At 39.9% G+C, this 15,499-nt stretch overlaps 1 protein-coding gene across 2 annotated transcripts in view; it reads right to left on the minus strand.

The window, feature by feature from the left end:
* LOC129943464 (TBC1 domain family member 4) overlaps positions 1-5,121 on the minus strand; it is a 109,477-nt gene extending 104,356 nt beyond the window's left edge. For both annotated transcript variants that reach the window (XM_056052938.1, XM_056052937.1), the window contains exon 1: positions 4,954-5,121. In XM_056052938.1, coding sequence (XP_055908913.1) covers positions 4,954-5,073 — 120 coding nt within the window. In that variant the 5' untranslated portion in view covers positions 5,074-5,121. The remainder of the gene's footprint in view (positions 1-4,953) is intronic.
* Positions 5,122-15,499: the final 10,378 nt, after the last annotated feature.

The raw sequence follows: 15,499 nt of genomic DNA on the forward strand, positions 1-15,499 counted from the left end.
CTGCTTTAGGATTCGGTTCGTCTGACCTGGGTACAATATAAAGAACATGTATTACATACGTCCAAAACTTGAGTATAACTCTCATCTCTGGGACGGTGCTTCTACTTGTCTACGACCCTTCTTTCTAACCCTGAACTCTTTTCCTTGTGCTTACATCTTTGTCTCTGGCAAGTTAACGATATTTTAAACCTTTTGATGGTTATGATTGATTGATTTGATGGCAAAAACTAACATTGTCAAGATTTTAAATATCACATCACTAAGTATAGCCAAGACCCAAGTCTCAAACAATTTTTCATTTAGATCGACGAATTTAGAGATAAACTTGAAAGTTTTATAAACCTTAAATCTCCCCTGAAATTTATATATATATTTATTATTTATCAACAAGTTGCGGAAGAAAGTAATCCAACTATTTCGAACTTGAGAGAAACAGAAATAAAATAAAGGAGCTGATTTTGGAAAAAAAGAAGTCGAATTAAATGGCAAGCTTCGAGATTTTCAGATAATAAGATAGTTTAACCGTCTAAACAACATGCTAACATAAACTGATTTTTTTGCTGAACGCGAATGTTTTTTAACCATAAACAAATCTTTACAAGATCTCATGTTACGAAAGGAATATTTATAGTACGGTTTGACCAAAATATTTGGAACTAAAGAAAATAGATGTCAGTGAAAAGGCCTCACAAAAATTTGCAAAAATGGCATATCAAACTTTATGAAACAAAATCGACGCATATAAATTTAGCAAACGAAAACTACTGTTTCAATTTATATAAATAGTACAGACGTACCTTAATTCCAAATAACTTGAAATAACTTTGGATGCAAAGTTTAAATGATAAGAGCGGCGAATCAAAAATAAAAGGCGAGATGTAAACTTGAAATTTAGAAGACTATACTGGTTACATAAACACATACCAAACTCGTTTGGACTTATGGCATCTAACTATTGGGCTGTACAAAGTAAAAAAAACCTGGTCCCATCCAATAATTTCAAAACAAAATTATTCATGCATGCTTGGTATATAAGAAATAGTTATCTTCATCGTCTTCGTGACCGCTAAAATTAAATGGTTACAGAAATCATGGTGATGGTCTTATAAGCTATGGGAAAGTATTACAACTTTAAACTTCCCATATAGTGCATTTTAAATTAAGAAAGACAAATTATTTGTGAATCTTTCCTAATTAACAGCTGAATTTAGATTCCATTGGTACAGATGTTCAAATGGTAGACATGTGCATTCAAGAGGACTCAAGCGTCCATAGGTTTTTCTCAAAACCCACCTCTGTCTATCAGATCCTACTCTCACCTGCCCATGGTAAACATCGGGTGCCTAGTACCTCAACTGGAGATTGGGTTCCAATCCCTGGTTTTCAAGAAACCACCAACAAGGATGACGAATGTCGGTAGGCAAATGCAGCCAAACAACAGGCACCCAAAGCGGCGCTGCATAAAAGGACGATAGCTGCTCATGAGCTATTAAGCAAAAGAGGCGAGAGGAGCACCGACTTCTCAGAAGGAAAAATAGAGGGCATTAGAACGTGCGGTCGGAGATATTCAGAGGTTTAAAAGCAGGAATGAAGTTCCAAAGTTTTATGAACAGGTGAAACGAAATTCACAGGTACAAAAACCTAGAACCGAAGGCTGCAAAGACAAAAGTGGAAATATCATAGTGGAACAGCAGTCAATGCTGAGGATATGGAAGGACCACTTCTGCAGACTGTATAACGGCGACGACGAACTGAATTCCGCTGTCAGGCAGGATGATCCATTCAACATAGACGACGAAAGCCAACAATCCCGTCCTCCCGACTTAGACGAAGTAAAGTTTGCCATATCTAAGCTGAAGTCTAATAAAGCCGCTGGAGCGGATGGCTTGAATGCCGAGCTCTTTAAAGCAGCTGGAGATAAGTTTCACCAACTGATCTGTAAGATATGGTCAGTATTGTTTGCCCGATCCTGAAAAAAGGAGACCATCTAAACTACTATACAGTCTACTTAACATAGCCTATAAAATCTTCTCTGCTGTAATATTTGAACGTCTAAAGCCCATCGTCAACAACCTGATAGGTCCTTATCAGTGTGGTCTTAGACCAGGAAAGTCCACAGTCCATCAAATATTCACATTACGGCATATCCTGGAAAAAACCCAAGAACACCAAATCGACACCCACCATCTTTTCATCGTTTTCAAGGCCGCATATGACAGCATCTACAGGGACGAGGTGCATAGACCCATTTCTAGTTTTGCATCCCTGCCAAACTCGACCGTTTGTGCAGGATGACCATGGAGAATTCACGCTGCTTCATAAAGGTTGGAAACAACTTAACAGAACCTTTCGATGTTGAAAAAGGTTTTAGTCATGCGATTTTTTTAACATCGTACTTGAAAGAATAGGGCAGAGCTCACACGTCAATACTAGAGGCACTATCTTTCAAAAGTCTGTCCAATTACTAGCATATGCTGATGACATTGACATAATCAAAAGAACTCAGCGTGTTGTCAAGAGGCTTTAGGACGTCTTGACGTCTTGGTCAAAACGTCACCATCCACAGACGTAACTTTGGGGTAGTCAAGGACTTCGTCCACCTAGGCTCCGCTGTAAACGCAGAAAACAACACCAACATCTGTTTCTTTGGGCTAGGAAAGCAATTGAGTGAAAAAGTCCTCTCTCGAAGGATCAAAGTGTGTAAGTGTAAGACCCTTATGATCCCCGTCCTGCTATAAGGTGCAGAAGCATGGACTATGACAAAAGGGGATGAAAGCACCTTGGGTCGTTTCGAGATAAAAGTTCTTCGTGTGCTCTATGGTCCCGTATGAATTAAAGGGGAGAGTATGAGAAGATGCTGTACGGTCGGTAGAGCGACGTAGACTTATCCAGAAGGGTAAAAGTTAAACGAATAAGATGTCTGGGTCACGTAGAGCGCATGGAAATCAATGCTCCGACCCGGAAAGTCTTCGAATCCATACCCACAGGACAGCGCAGTAGAGGAAGATCGCGGATCAGGTGGCGCGCACAAGTGGAAAGTGACCTCACCAAACTTGGAGCGCGAAACTGGAAATATCTAGCCAGGGACCGAGCTAGATGGAGAAGTTTGTTGGGTGACACCATAGTTCACACAGTACTGTAGGGTCACCTTAAGTAAGTAAGATTTGATAGTTAGGGGGATTTTTCTTGACTAAGTTTCCAGTCAACTTTCCATTCAAATTGCCTTAATTGAAAGGTAATTTTTTGGCAGCTAGCCAATCAGATATTAGAAACTTGTCTAACTTTCAAGTCCCTTAGGTCGTATAAACCTGCCTATTGTCTCGGAAACTGTCATTGTAACACTAATATAAACATTCGCATGTTTGGTATATTTACCAGCCTATTAAAAGGTTACCAATCTTAAAAATATGACAAAAATTCAAAAAAAATATATGTATAGGTACTAGGTACAAGTGCCATGCACCAACTGCAGCCCTAGAGACATTGCTCTTGCTTGCAATTCTCCCCTAGAAAGATCAATAAAGCTTTCAGATTGCCGCAATGACTTTCAACCAGAAGTACTATCGGTTTCTGAAGACACTAAGGATCTTTCTTCCAACAATTTGGAACACAAATGCAAAGCCATATTTATCGACAGTCAAGCAGCAATTAAGGCCATATCTGTCACTGACACAAAGTCAAGACTGGTATAGTAATTCCGTAGGGAGCTTCGTTTACTCAGCGAAACCAACACAGTTACGCTCTGCTGGGTCCCAGAACACTGCGACATTGAAAAGGCAAATAAATAGACCAAAAACAGATCAATGCTCAGTCAAAGCCATATTGTAACAATGATATATAGACCAATAGACCAGGTTAATAAACTTATTCACCAAAACAGCAGGTGGACAGCTATTGAAACATGAGTTTCTACGAATCTATGGCCAAAGAGTTCAAAAGGTAAAACAAAATTCCTTTTGGCAACTAAGTAGGCCTCAGCTATCCTTACTAATAGGTATCCTAACGGGTCACAACTTAATGGGCACCCATATGAACAGAATGGGTGTCTATTCATCTCATTTATATAGAGGATGTGAAAGACGGAGGTAGATACCTTCCACAAGCCTACTCAAAAGAAGAATAACAATATTAGTAAATTATATTTATAATGACTTATGCGACGTCTCTTCTTAAATTTTCCCAGAAATCAGGATGGTTTAGGGAGGCGCCCTCAATCTAAAGCCTGAGATAAAGTGACTTCACCAAACTTGGAGTGCGCAACTGAAGACCTCGAACAAAGGACTGAGCTTGGGTAGCACCGTCAATCTAAAGCATTCTCAATTTTAAGCCTGACATAAAGTGACTTCACCAAAATTGGGGCGCACAATTAAAGATCTCGAGCTAAGGACTGAGCTTTGAAGCTAAATGAAGAATTTTGTTTAGTGAGGGCCTACCTAGTCCGCAGAGTTCGTAATGTAATGTCGAATCAAATGACTTTAAAATGTATGCAGTTACATAAATCTAAAGAGTATAACTGAAGTTCCAGATATTTCAGAAAACACTTGAAAGATACCCTAAAGCCTAATTAGAATTATATATGTTCATTGTTCCTGAGTAATTTTCCTATTTAATTTAAAGTTAAATAACCTATTTCCTCATTCCAACATGTACAATTACAAGCTCTCACTTAAAGCAACACTCCAACTCCAGTTGAAATATACATCAAATAAGTGTATAGCTACAACTCCAGTTAAATGACAACTCCATGGTTTTTGCGGCATGACATCATTTTACTGTCACAATTTAGGTTTCGCCTCCTGCGCCTTAGGGAAGAGAAATTAATTTGCCAAATAACAAGAGGGATTTTCTAGATTGAAAATGTGCCAAAATGGTTCTGAAAAAAATAACTTTTTTTTGAGATGATACGATACTTATTTTAATTAGGAAGTTATTCGTATAATTTATGTAACTTACCCGAGTATAGTTCTCCATTGAACGTATATCATTTATTGTCCAAGGCAACATTGCTGCCGAGTACCGAGGATCCACCGAAGCAGATCCTCGATACGTCAAGGTTATTAGACGTGTTTTCATTTCAGTATTAGCTCCGTTTACACCTGAATTAAGTTTATTTTTATTTTATTTTTAAGTTATTAAGTTAAGTTAAGTTATTGGAAGTTTAAACAAATGAACACAATTAACTTATTTTTTTTACATTTTTTTATTATTTAAAACCTAGGAAATGAATTTCAATTGCTTTGAATAGAAGAACAAGAGGCAGTGCTATTTTCCAATTCCCAACAAGATGAGAAAGTTCTTCCAAAGTGGTTCGGCTATGTACCCTTGTACAGTACACAAGAACTTATACAACTCCGGTGAAGACAAAAATAAAAATCAATAAGAGAAGAGACACTTTTAGCTGTAAAATTTCTAACTACCAAGTTTCAGCTTTTCTGATTTATATATTTATTTATAAAAGAAAAAATCACGAAATTCACATTTTCACGAAACGAAGGATGGAATTTTCACTTCAAGGAGAACGAACATCAACAGAAAATCGATAGAATTTTCACAGGACAACGGCGGACATGGAGAAAATCAAATGTAAAATTACACTCAAACTCAATGTTGTTTTGGTGGAGTGGCTGAATTCAGAATAGAAAAATTCAATTTATTTGGACTTAATAAACAAATTCATATTTTAATCGATAAGTTAATAACTTCCTTAAAGGATGTAATTTGATTTGAATAAATTTAATATTCATTTAACTTGATTTTGATTGAATGAATGGCAATGGCAAAAGAAAACTCGAACTCACGAATTCGCGTCCAATTTGATTGCAAGAAGGATGACAATGAAATGTTTCAGTCAGTCCACTCCATATCCACGGACATGAATCCGAATGCAACATCCAGAGCAACATTCCTGCGCATTACAAAAATTGAAGGAACCAAAACCGAAACCGTTTGTTTTGGTTGCTAGAATTTTGAAAGTTTTCAAATGTTGCGAATAATTTTGTGTGTACCTCTATGTTTTTCTTTTTGTTGTGGTGATAGACGTGATGCGATGAGATGCGATGTAAATGTTTGTTTTGCGACGACGTGTTTAGTGACAGCTGACAGCTAATGTTGGTGGTTTTCACAGCGCCATCTATAGGGAAATTAATTTGGTTTTTGTATGCAATAAACTGTTCGGCGGTTATATTTGAAATATTATTTTTTAGTTTCTTATGAATTTGTTGTTTTCCTCTTGAAGTACTAAAATTGTATTGAACAGTTAATCATGGAATAATTAATCTTGATGGAACTTATTACTAACTATAATTAAATAATATGAATGTACCTGTTTATACTTAGCATTATTCGTGTTTTTTTTTGTTTTGGGAAGGGAGTACGCTTCATTGCAAAATTGAAGATTTAAAACAACAACAACGGGTTAGTAAACGAAAATAAGTCACTAGTCAGCAAAAATAATTCCGTGGAGATAGATTTTTGGATTATGAAATGTAGGAGACAGTTACTAGCTTATTTACTAAAGGCGGACCTACAAGCATGTGTGCGCTAGAGCCTCACTCAACAAACTTATCCATCTAGCTCGGTCCCTAGCTTTATGTCTTCAGTTGTACACTCAACAAGTATTTGTATAGACATTATATTATAAATACTGAATCAAATATAAAACATAATTCGAAATCTTTTTGAATATTTCTGAACTCTAAAACAATTGTTTATCTTTTCCTCAATGTATGGAATACTATGAAATTAAATCTAATGATATTCAGGGGCAGCAAACGAGAGAGGGGGGGAGAGGTGTTTCCACTAAGGCACCTCTCCTTATCCAGGCGGCAGCGGACGAATTCTCGAGATAGAATCAACGGTGGCGTCTACAGTTCCAGTAAGGTCGAACTACTTAGTGAACACCTTATAGGGCTTCTTCGACATATTCGGAGCCCAGGCCTATAAGGAGCGGTTCATCCGGCTCTCCTTCCTTGGAGTTAAACTAAGGATCTGGCCCTCCAGGTTGGGGGTTGTGCCGTCGGGGTGACTTCCTGGCCACGTAAAAACATCATAGTTTCGAAGCAACAACAAGCCTCGGATACGGACGGATTCACTGTTGACAACCCACGCAAACGAAATAAGGACAACGAACTTCGGATATGTACGTGGAATGTTAGGTCCCTTAACAGACCACGTGCAGCCGAACAATTAGCGGAAGCCCTAAACTGCTGCAAGCCAGATATTACAGCCATCCAAGAAGTGCGATGGGATGGACCGGGCAAACGCAAACTAAAAGACTGCGATATCTACTACGGCTACTGCTACCGAGAACAAAGACAGCGTCTATTTGGGTGTGGATTTGTTGTTGGAACTAGGCTCAGGCAAAAAGTCTTGAGTTTCAACAGTGTGAGCGAGCGCATCACGACAATCCGCATCAAGGCTAAATTCGGCAACATAAGCCTAATATGCGCGCATGCCCCAACAGAGGAGAAAGATGAAGACACCAAAGACATATTCTTCGAGCTCTTGGACAAGACATATGAGCAGTGCCCTGGCTATGACATTAAAATTGTCTTAGGAGATTTTAATGCCAAGCTAGGAAGAGAAGACATCTTTGGTGGCATAATCGGGAGATACAGCCTGCACGACACCACCTCCGACAACGGATTCAGGCTGGTCGATTTCGCTGCGGGGCGAGACGTTCTGGTAGCTAGTACGCAGTTCACGCATCTCAATATCCACATGGGGACATGGAAATCTCCTGATCAATCAACCGTCAACCAGATTGACCACATTGCGATCGACGCACGACACTTCTCCAGTATACAGGATATCCGAACATTCCGAGAGGCCAACATTGACTCGGACCACTACCTCGTTGTAGCCAAGGTACGGCTACGGATATCCCGATCCAAGCCAAAACAAGGAAGTACTGTGCGAAGATTCGACGTTAGACGGCTACAATCGCAAGAGACTGCCATGTCCTTTTCCGATCGAGTCTCTAATAACCTCCTAAGGAGTCCTATGCTTCCTGCATTCAGCATTGAAAACCAGTGGCAACATTGCCTTGCAGCCATCAGAGATGCCGCCTCTGAAGTGCTAGGTTTCACACGGCCACCACAGCGAAACCCCTGGTTTGACGACGAATGCCGGCAAGCTCACGCAACGAAACAAGAGGCATACAAAACGGCGCTGCACAAAAGGACGAGAGCTGCTCGCGAGCTCTACGAGCAGAAGAGGAGAGGGGAACACCGGCTTCTTAGACGGAAAAAAAGAGAGCATGAGAAGCGCGCGATCGAGGAGATAGAGGGATGTCACAAAAGTAATGAGGTTCGTAAATTTTACCAAAAGGTAAAAAAAACCTCCCAAGGGTACCAGCCACGAACTGAAGCCTGTAAAGACGATCAGGGGAACATCGTAGTAGAACCACTCAACCTCGGCGACGCAGATCAACAATTCCGCCTACCCGACCTTGACGAAGTGAAGATAGCTATATCTAAACTTAAGTCAATCAAAGCTGCTGGAGCTGACGGCATCACCGCCGAACTATTCAAAGCAGCAGGCGATGACTTGGTAGGGAGCATGCACCAACTCATCTGCAAAATATGGTCGGAAGAAAGCATGCCCGAGGAGTGGAATCTCAGCATAGTGTGCCCGATACATAAGAAAGGAGACCCTCTAAACTGCGCCAACTACAGAGGCATCAGTCTCCTTAACATTGCGTATAAGATCCTCTCTGCCGTATTATGTGAACGTCTGAAGCCATTCGTCAACAACCTGATTGGTCCTTATCAGTGTGGCTTCAGAATAGGAAAGTCCACTATCGACCAAATATTCACACTACGGCAGATCTTGGAAAAAACCCAGGAGCTTCAAATCGATACCCACCATCTCTTTATCGATTTTAAAGCCGCGTATGACAGCATCTATAGGGAAGAGCTCTACAGAGCAATGTCTAGTTTTGGCATCCCTGTCAAACTTATCCGTTTGTGCAGAATGACGATGGAGAATGCACGCTGCTCTATCAAGGTCGGAAAAGATCTTACCGATGCATTTGATGTCAACAAAGGTTTTAGACAAGGCGATGCACTGTCATGCGACTTCTTCAACATCGTTTTGGAAAGAATTGTGCAAAACTCAACCGTCAACACTAGAGGCACAATCTTCCAAAGATCCATCCAATTACTCGGATACGCAGATGATATTGACATAATTGGAAGATCAAAGCGTGATGTCAGTGGAGCGTTTTTGAGCATTGCGACGGAAGCGAAGAAGATGGGTTTAGTGGTCAATGAGGGCAAGACCAAGTATATGCTGTCATCAAAAAAGGACACTGAACGACGACGTATTGGACAAAACGTCACCATGGACAGCTATAACTTTGAGGTAGTTAAGGACTTTGTCTACCTAGGCACCGCTATTAATGCAGACAACAACACCAGCGGTGAAATCAAACGAAGAATAACTCTTGCAAATCGCTGCTTCTTTGGACTTAGAAGGCAATTGACAAGTAAAGTCCTCTCTCGAGCATGTAAAATCACCATCTATAAGACACTCATCATCCCGGTTCTCATTTATGGCGCTGAGGCCTGGACCCTGTCAAAGAAAGATGAGAGCGTCTTAGGATGCTTCGAGAGAAAAATTCTTCGGGTGATTTTTGGTCCCGTACGCATAGATGGAGAATGGAGGAGAACATAGAACGACGAACTGTACGGGCTGTACAGCGAAACTGATCTAGTTAGCAGAATTAAAGTCCAACGGCTTAGATGGCTAGGTCATGAAGAGCGGATGGACATCAACGCTCCAGCCCGGAAGGTCTTGGAATCCAATCCCGAGGGACGGCGCAGTAGAGGAAGACCGCGACTCAGGTGGCGCACCCAGGTGGGAGAGGACCTCAACCAACTTGGCGTGCGAAACTGGAGACAGCTAGCTAGGGACCGAGCTGGCTGGAGACGCTTGTTGGTTGAGGCCCAGGTCCGCCCCGGACTGTAGCGCCACCTTAAGTAAGTAAGTAAGATATTCAGTCCTTATGTGACCTATTTGCTCGATTCTTTCAAACTTCTTATAATTGTGATATTTTAAAAAATATTAGCATCTCGTATCCTGATAAAACTCCTTTGATTGATTTTAAACTACACAGTTTTTCAGAGCGAGATGTTTTAGATAGCTTGAAAGAAATTGATGTGTCAAAAATAACCTGGTTTTGTTATGATTCCTCCTATTCTTTTGTCAAAATGTTCTTATTCACTTTGTAGTGTATTAACCCTTATTTTTAATAAATCTTTACCAGCTGGTGTTTTCTTAATGAATGGAAAATATCTTATATAGATCCCATTTATAAGAGTGGTCTTAAGCACTTAGTGAAGAACTATAGACTAATATCAAAACTTTCAGTTATTCCCAAACTTTTTGAAAAAATGGTCACCCAAAGACTTTATTTTGCTGTCTAGAATTTCTTGTCTCAAAAACAACATGGTAGATCAACGTGTACTAATTTAAGTCTATTTGAAAATTATTGTTTCAATCATGTTGAAAAGGGTAGACAATTTGATGTCCTGTATACTGATTTTGTTAAAGCCTTTGACAGCGTGCATCATGGTCTTCTCATACAAAAGCTTAAGTTGTTAGGATTGAATGCTTCATTTTTACGTTGGTTAGATTCATACCTTTCTGATAGAAAACAAGCTGTTAAATAGATGATTGTGTTTCAAATCCTATAGACGTGGTGTCGAGTCTTCCACAAGGCAGTCATTTAGGTCCACTTCTTTTTATAATCTTTATAAATGTTAAATTTTGTAACTGCTTGATGTTCACCGATGATGTGAACGTTTAGACAGCAACATCTTCACTTGAAGATGCAACTACAATCATCTTCAGCTGAATTACTCGAAGTGTAAAATTTTTAGTATAATCTAAGTCTTCATCCCTTATTGACTTTGAATATAAATTCTATGATGTTAGCCTTCTGATAGTAATTGAAGTAAATGATCTTGGGGTGATTTTTGATTCAATGACTTTAGATCGCATGTTGATTACATGGTATCTAAAGGTAATTCACTTTTAGGTTTCTTGAAGGGGAACTCCAAATATATTAAGGATCCCTATACTTTGAAGATCTTATTTATGTCTATTGTTCTACCTGTTTTAGAATATTGTTGTAAATAATACTTTGAGAATAGAAAGAGTTCGGAAAAAATTCACTCGTTATGCACTTCGAAAACTTAACAGGGTTGGGCCTTTACCAGATTATAAATCAAGGTGCGCTCTTATTGCCTTAAGAACGCTTAAATGTCGGGGACAAGTCCAAGGTGTTTCGTTTATTAAAACCCTAGAAAGATAAACTGCGCATCAGAAGCGCCCGTAAAATATATATATTGCTTTATTCTTTCAACCGACGCGACGTTTGAAAAAGCTTGTGCTTTTGAGCCAACTCATTCGTCGATCAATACTAGTGATAGACGGTTGTTCCGTTTCGGTAAGTACTTCAGATTTTTGGATATGGTAACGCGTTGAGCTCGAGAGGCGCAGGTTTATCTCCTTTGTTACTTTCATGCAATTTTTGTGATATTGTTTTGTTGTTACTTTAAACTTATATTTTACTTGTGTATGGGTTTTAGGAAAATTTTATTATCATGGCGTCTAAAACAATGTTAGAAGATGAAGAAATTGTTTATATTTTGAATCAAGAAAACGAATTTTTAAATGATGTAATCGAGGATGATGTGCAAAGTTAAACTGACGACGAGTACGTAGATGAGGTTAAAGAAGAAAACTTAGATGAAACCTCAACATCTGAACACCACAAACATGACCACCGAATAAGTATTCTGGCTCAAAGAGTAATCAGAGGTAATAATAGACACGTTTGGGCTACTTGTAAAGGCCAAAGTCATGGAAGAACATCTGCTATCAATATAGTTCGTTCTAATAGAGGTCCCACTCGAATGTATCGAAATATTTTGGAAATGTTGAAATATCTATTAAACCTAGTGATAATATGACTTCTTCGGCATTTAGAGATACAAATCCTACTGAACTCAAAGCATTTATTGGTATACTTACTCTCATTGCTGCAATGAAAGATAACCATTTATCTACAGTCGTACTCATCGTCAGCAAGATACGTTTATTCCTGTTTGGAAGGTTTACTTACTTACTTAAGGTGGCACTACAGTCCGGGGCGGACCTGGGCCTCAACCAACATGCGTCTCCAGCCATTCTCAGTCCCTAGCTAGCTGTCTCCAGTTTCGCACGCCAAGTTGGTTGAGGTCTTCTCCCACCTGGGTGCGCCACCTGAGTCGCGGTCTTCCTCTACTGCACCGTCCCTCAGAATTGGATTCGAAGACCTTCCGGGCTGGAGCGTTGATGTCCATCCGCTCTACATGACCTAGCCATCTAAGCCGTTGGACTTTGATTCTGCTAAATAGGTCAGTGTCGCTGTACAGTCCGTCCAGTTCGTCGTTCTATGTTCTCCTCCATTCTCCATCTATGCGTATGGGACCGAAAATCACCCAAAGAATTTTTCTCTCGAAGCATCCTAAGACGCTCTCATCTTTCTTTGACAGGGTCCAGGCCTCAGTACCATAAATGAGAACCGGCATGATGAGCGTCTTATAAATGGTGATTTTAGATGCTCGAGAGGAGAGGACTTTACTTCTCAATTGCCTTCTAAGTCCAAAGAAGCAGCGATTTGCAAGAGTTATTCTTCGTTTGATTTCAGCGCTGGTGTCGTTGTCTGTATTAATAGCGGTGCCTAGGTAGACAAAGTCCTTAACTACCTCAAAGTTATAGCTGTCCATAGTGACGTTTTGTCCAAAACATCGTTGTTCAGTGTCCTTTTTTGATGACAGCATATACTTGGTCTTGCCCTCATTGACCACTAAACCCATCTTCTTCGCTTCCGTCGCAATGCTCAAAAACGCTCCACTGACATCACGCTTTGATCTTCCAATTATGTCAATATCATCTGCGTATTCTTTCCAGAACGATGTTGAAAAAGTCGCATGGCAGTGCATCGAACTGTCTAAAACCTTTTTTGGCATCAAATGCATCGGCGAGATCTTTTCCGACCTTGATAGCGCAGCGTGCATTCTCCATCGTCATTCTGCACAAACGGATAAGTTTGATAGGGATGCCAAAACTAGACATTGCTCGGTAGAGCTCTTCCCTATAGATGCTGTCATACGCGGCTTTAAAATCGATAAAGAGATGTTGGGTATCGATTTGAAGCTCCTGGGTTTTTTCCAAGATCTGCCGTAGTGTGAATATTTGGTCGATAGTGGACTTTCCTGGTCTGAAGCCACACTGATAAGGACCTATCAGCTTGTTGACGAATGGCTTCAGACATTCACATAATACGGCAGAGAGGATCTTATACGCAATGTTAAGGAGACTGATGCCTCTATAGTTAGCGCAGTTTAGAGGGTCTCCTTTCTTATGTATCGGGCACACTATGCTGAGATGCCACTCATCTGGCATGCTTTCTTCCGACCATATTTTGCAGATAAGTTGGTGCATGCTCCGTACCAAGTCATCGCCTGCTGCTTTGAATAGTTCGGCAGCGATGCCGTCAGCTCCAGCAGCTTTGTTTGACTTAAGGTTAGATATAGCTATCTTCACTTCGTCAAGGTCATGTAGGCGGAATTGTTGATCTGCGTCGCCGAGGTTGAGTGGTTCTATCTCCCTTACAGCGGAATTCGGTTCGTCGTCGCCGTTATATAATTTGGATAAGTGATCTTTTCATATTCTCAGAATCGACTGCGGTTCTACTACGATGTTCCCCTGATCGTCTTTATAGGCTTCGTTTTATGGCTGGTACCCTTGGGAGGTTTTTTTTTACCTTTTGGTAAAATTTACGAACCTCCTCGTATTAGAGACTCGATCGGAAAAGGACATGGCAGTCTCTTGCGATTTTAGCCGTCTAACGTCGAATCTTCTCACAGTACTATCTTGTTTTGGCTTGGATCGGGATATCCGTAGCCGTACCTTGGCTACAACGAGGTAGTGGTCCGAGTCAATGTTGGCCTCTCGGAATGTTCGGATATCCTGGATACTGGAGAAGTGTCGTGCGTCGATCGCAATGTGGTCAATCTGGTTGACGGTTGATTGATCAGAAGATTTCCATGTCTCTTTGTGGATATTAAGATGCGTGAACTGCGTACTACGTACGTTTGGAAGGTTTGGGTTTTATTTATTGCTCAATGCAAAAGTAATTACTCCCCTGGAAGCAATGTCACTGTTTATGAGCAATTGCTTGGATTCCGTGGTAGATGCCCATTCAGAATGTATATACCTAACAAACCAAGTAAATATAGAATAAAAATCCCATTGATGTGTGATAGTGGAACTTGTTACATGCTGAACTCTATGCCATACATCGGAAGAGCAACCACTACAAATGGTTTACCGCAAGGAGAGAATTACTTGAGGAAACTATCAAGACCAATTCATGGCACAAACCGCAAAATTACGTGTGACAATTGATTCACGTCCATCCCTGCCACAAAATCAATGCTACTTGCACCCTATAAATTGACAATAGTAGGCGCGGTAAGGTCAAACAAACGGGAGATCTCCGAGCAGTTGAAAAACACCAGTTCTCGGCAAGGGAACGGCTATGTTTGCCTTTGATGGATATTTAACACTAGTTTCTTACAAGCCTATGCCGTCAAAAATGGTGTACTTTGTCTTCATGTAATGAAGGTCCCATTATACATTTTTCAACTGGCAAACCTGAGATGATAATGTTCTACAATTAAACTAAAGGCGGCGTCCATACGTTTGATCAGATGTTTTCTTCTATGTCATGTTCTAGAAAGACAAACAGATGACCAATGTTTTATGGCATTTTAAACATAGCCTTTGTCAATTCTTACATAATTTACAAGCATAATATTTTGCTTAACGGAGGAAGACCATTGAATCGTTGAGAGTATATGAAGAAGCTTAGCTCTGACCTGTCAGCACCGTGGATGAGATCCAGATTGGAAGTCATTGCTTTGAACAGACGTTTGAAGGAAAATATTCAAAAAATCTTGCCACAAACCAGTCGAGAGGGTTCTGAAGAAGCAGCTAAAGTTCGGCGTTACTGTAGCCTATGTACTGTAAAGAAAAAAAGAATGTATAAGATGACATGTATCAAATGTAGGAAGACAGTATGTGGTGAACATAAAAAAGATGTTTGCAACAACTGTCTTTATTATTTATTAGTTTTTTATTTTTGACTGAATGCTATTCCTGAGACTGATACTAATTGTAATTCTTCAAAATAAATTTATGTTTTACGTTTTTTTTTATGTTTTTAAGGGTTTTGTTATATTCTAACAATGAAATGAAGGAATACAAAAAAAATGTATTTAATTAAAAAAAAACAGCTTTGTTTTTTAATCGTGCGCCTCGCAAGCGCATGTTTATCTTTACAGTTGTACTAAAAAAAAAGATTATCTTTCTAGGTTAAGGATGTTACTGATAACATAATTCCATTCCATGTTCCATCACGAGTTTTTCGCGACATAAATGTATT

Source organism: Eupeodes corollae, chromosome 1 (assembly GCF_945859685.1).
Source record: "Eupeodes corollae chromosome 1, idEupCoro1.1, whole genome shotgun sequence".
Classification (NCBI taxonomy): Eukaryota; Metazoa; Arthropoda; class Insecta; order Diptera; family Syrphidae; genus Eupeodes; species Eupeodes corollae.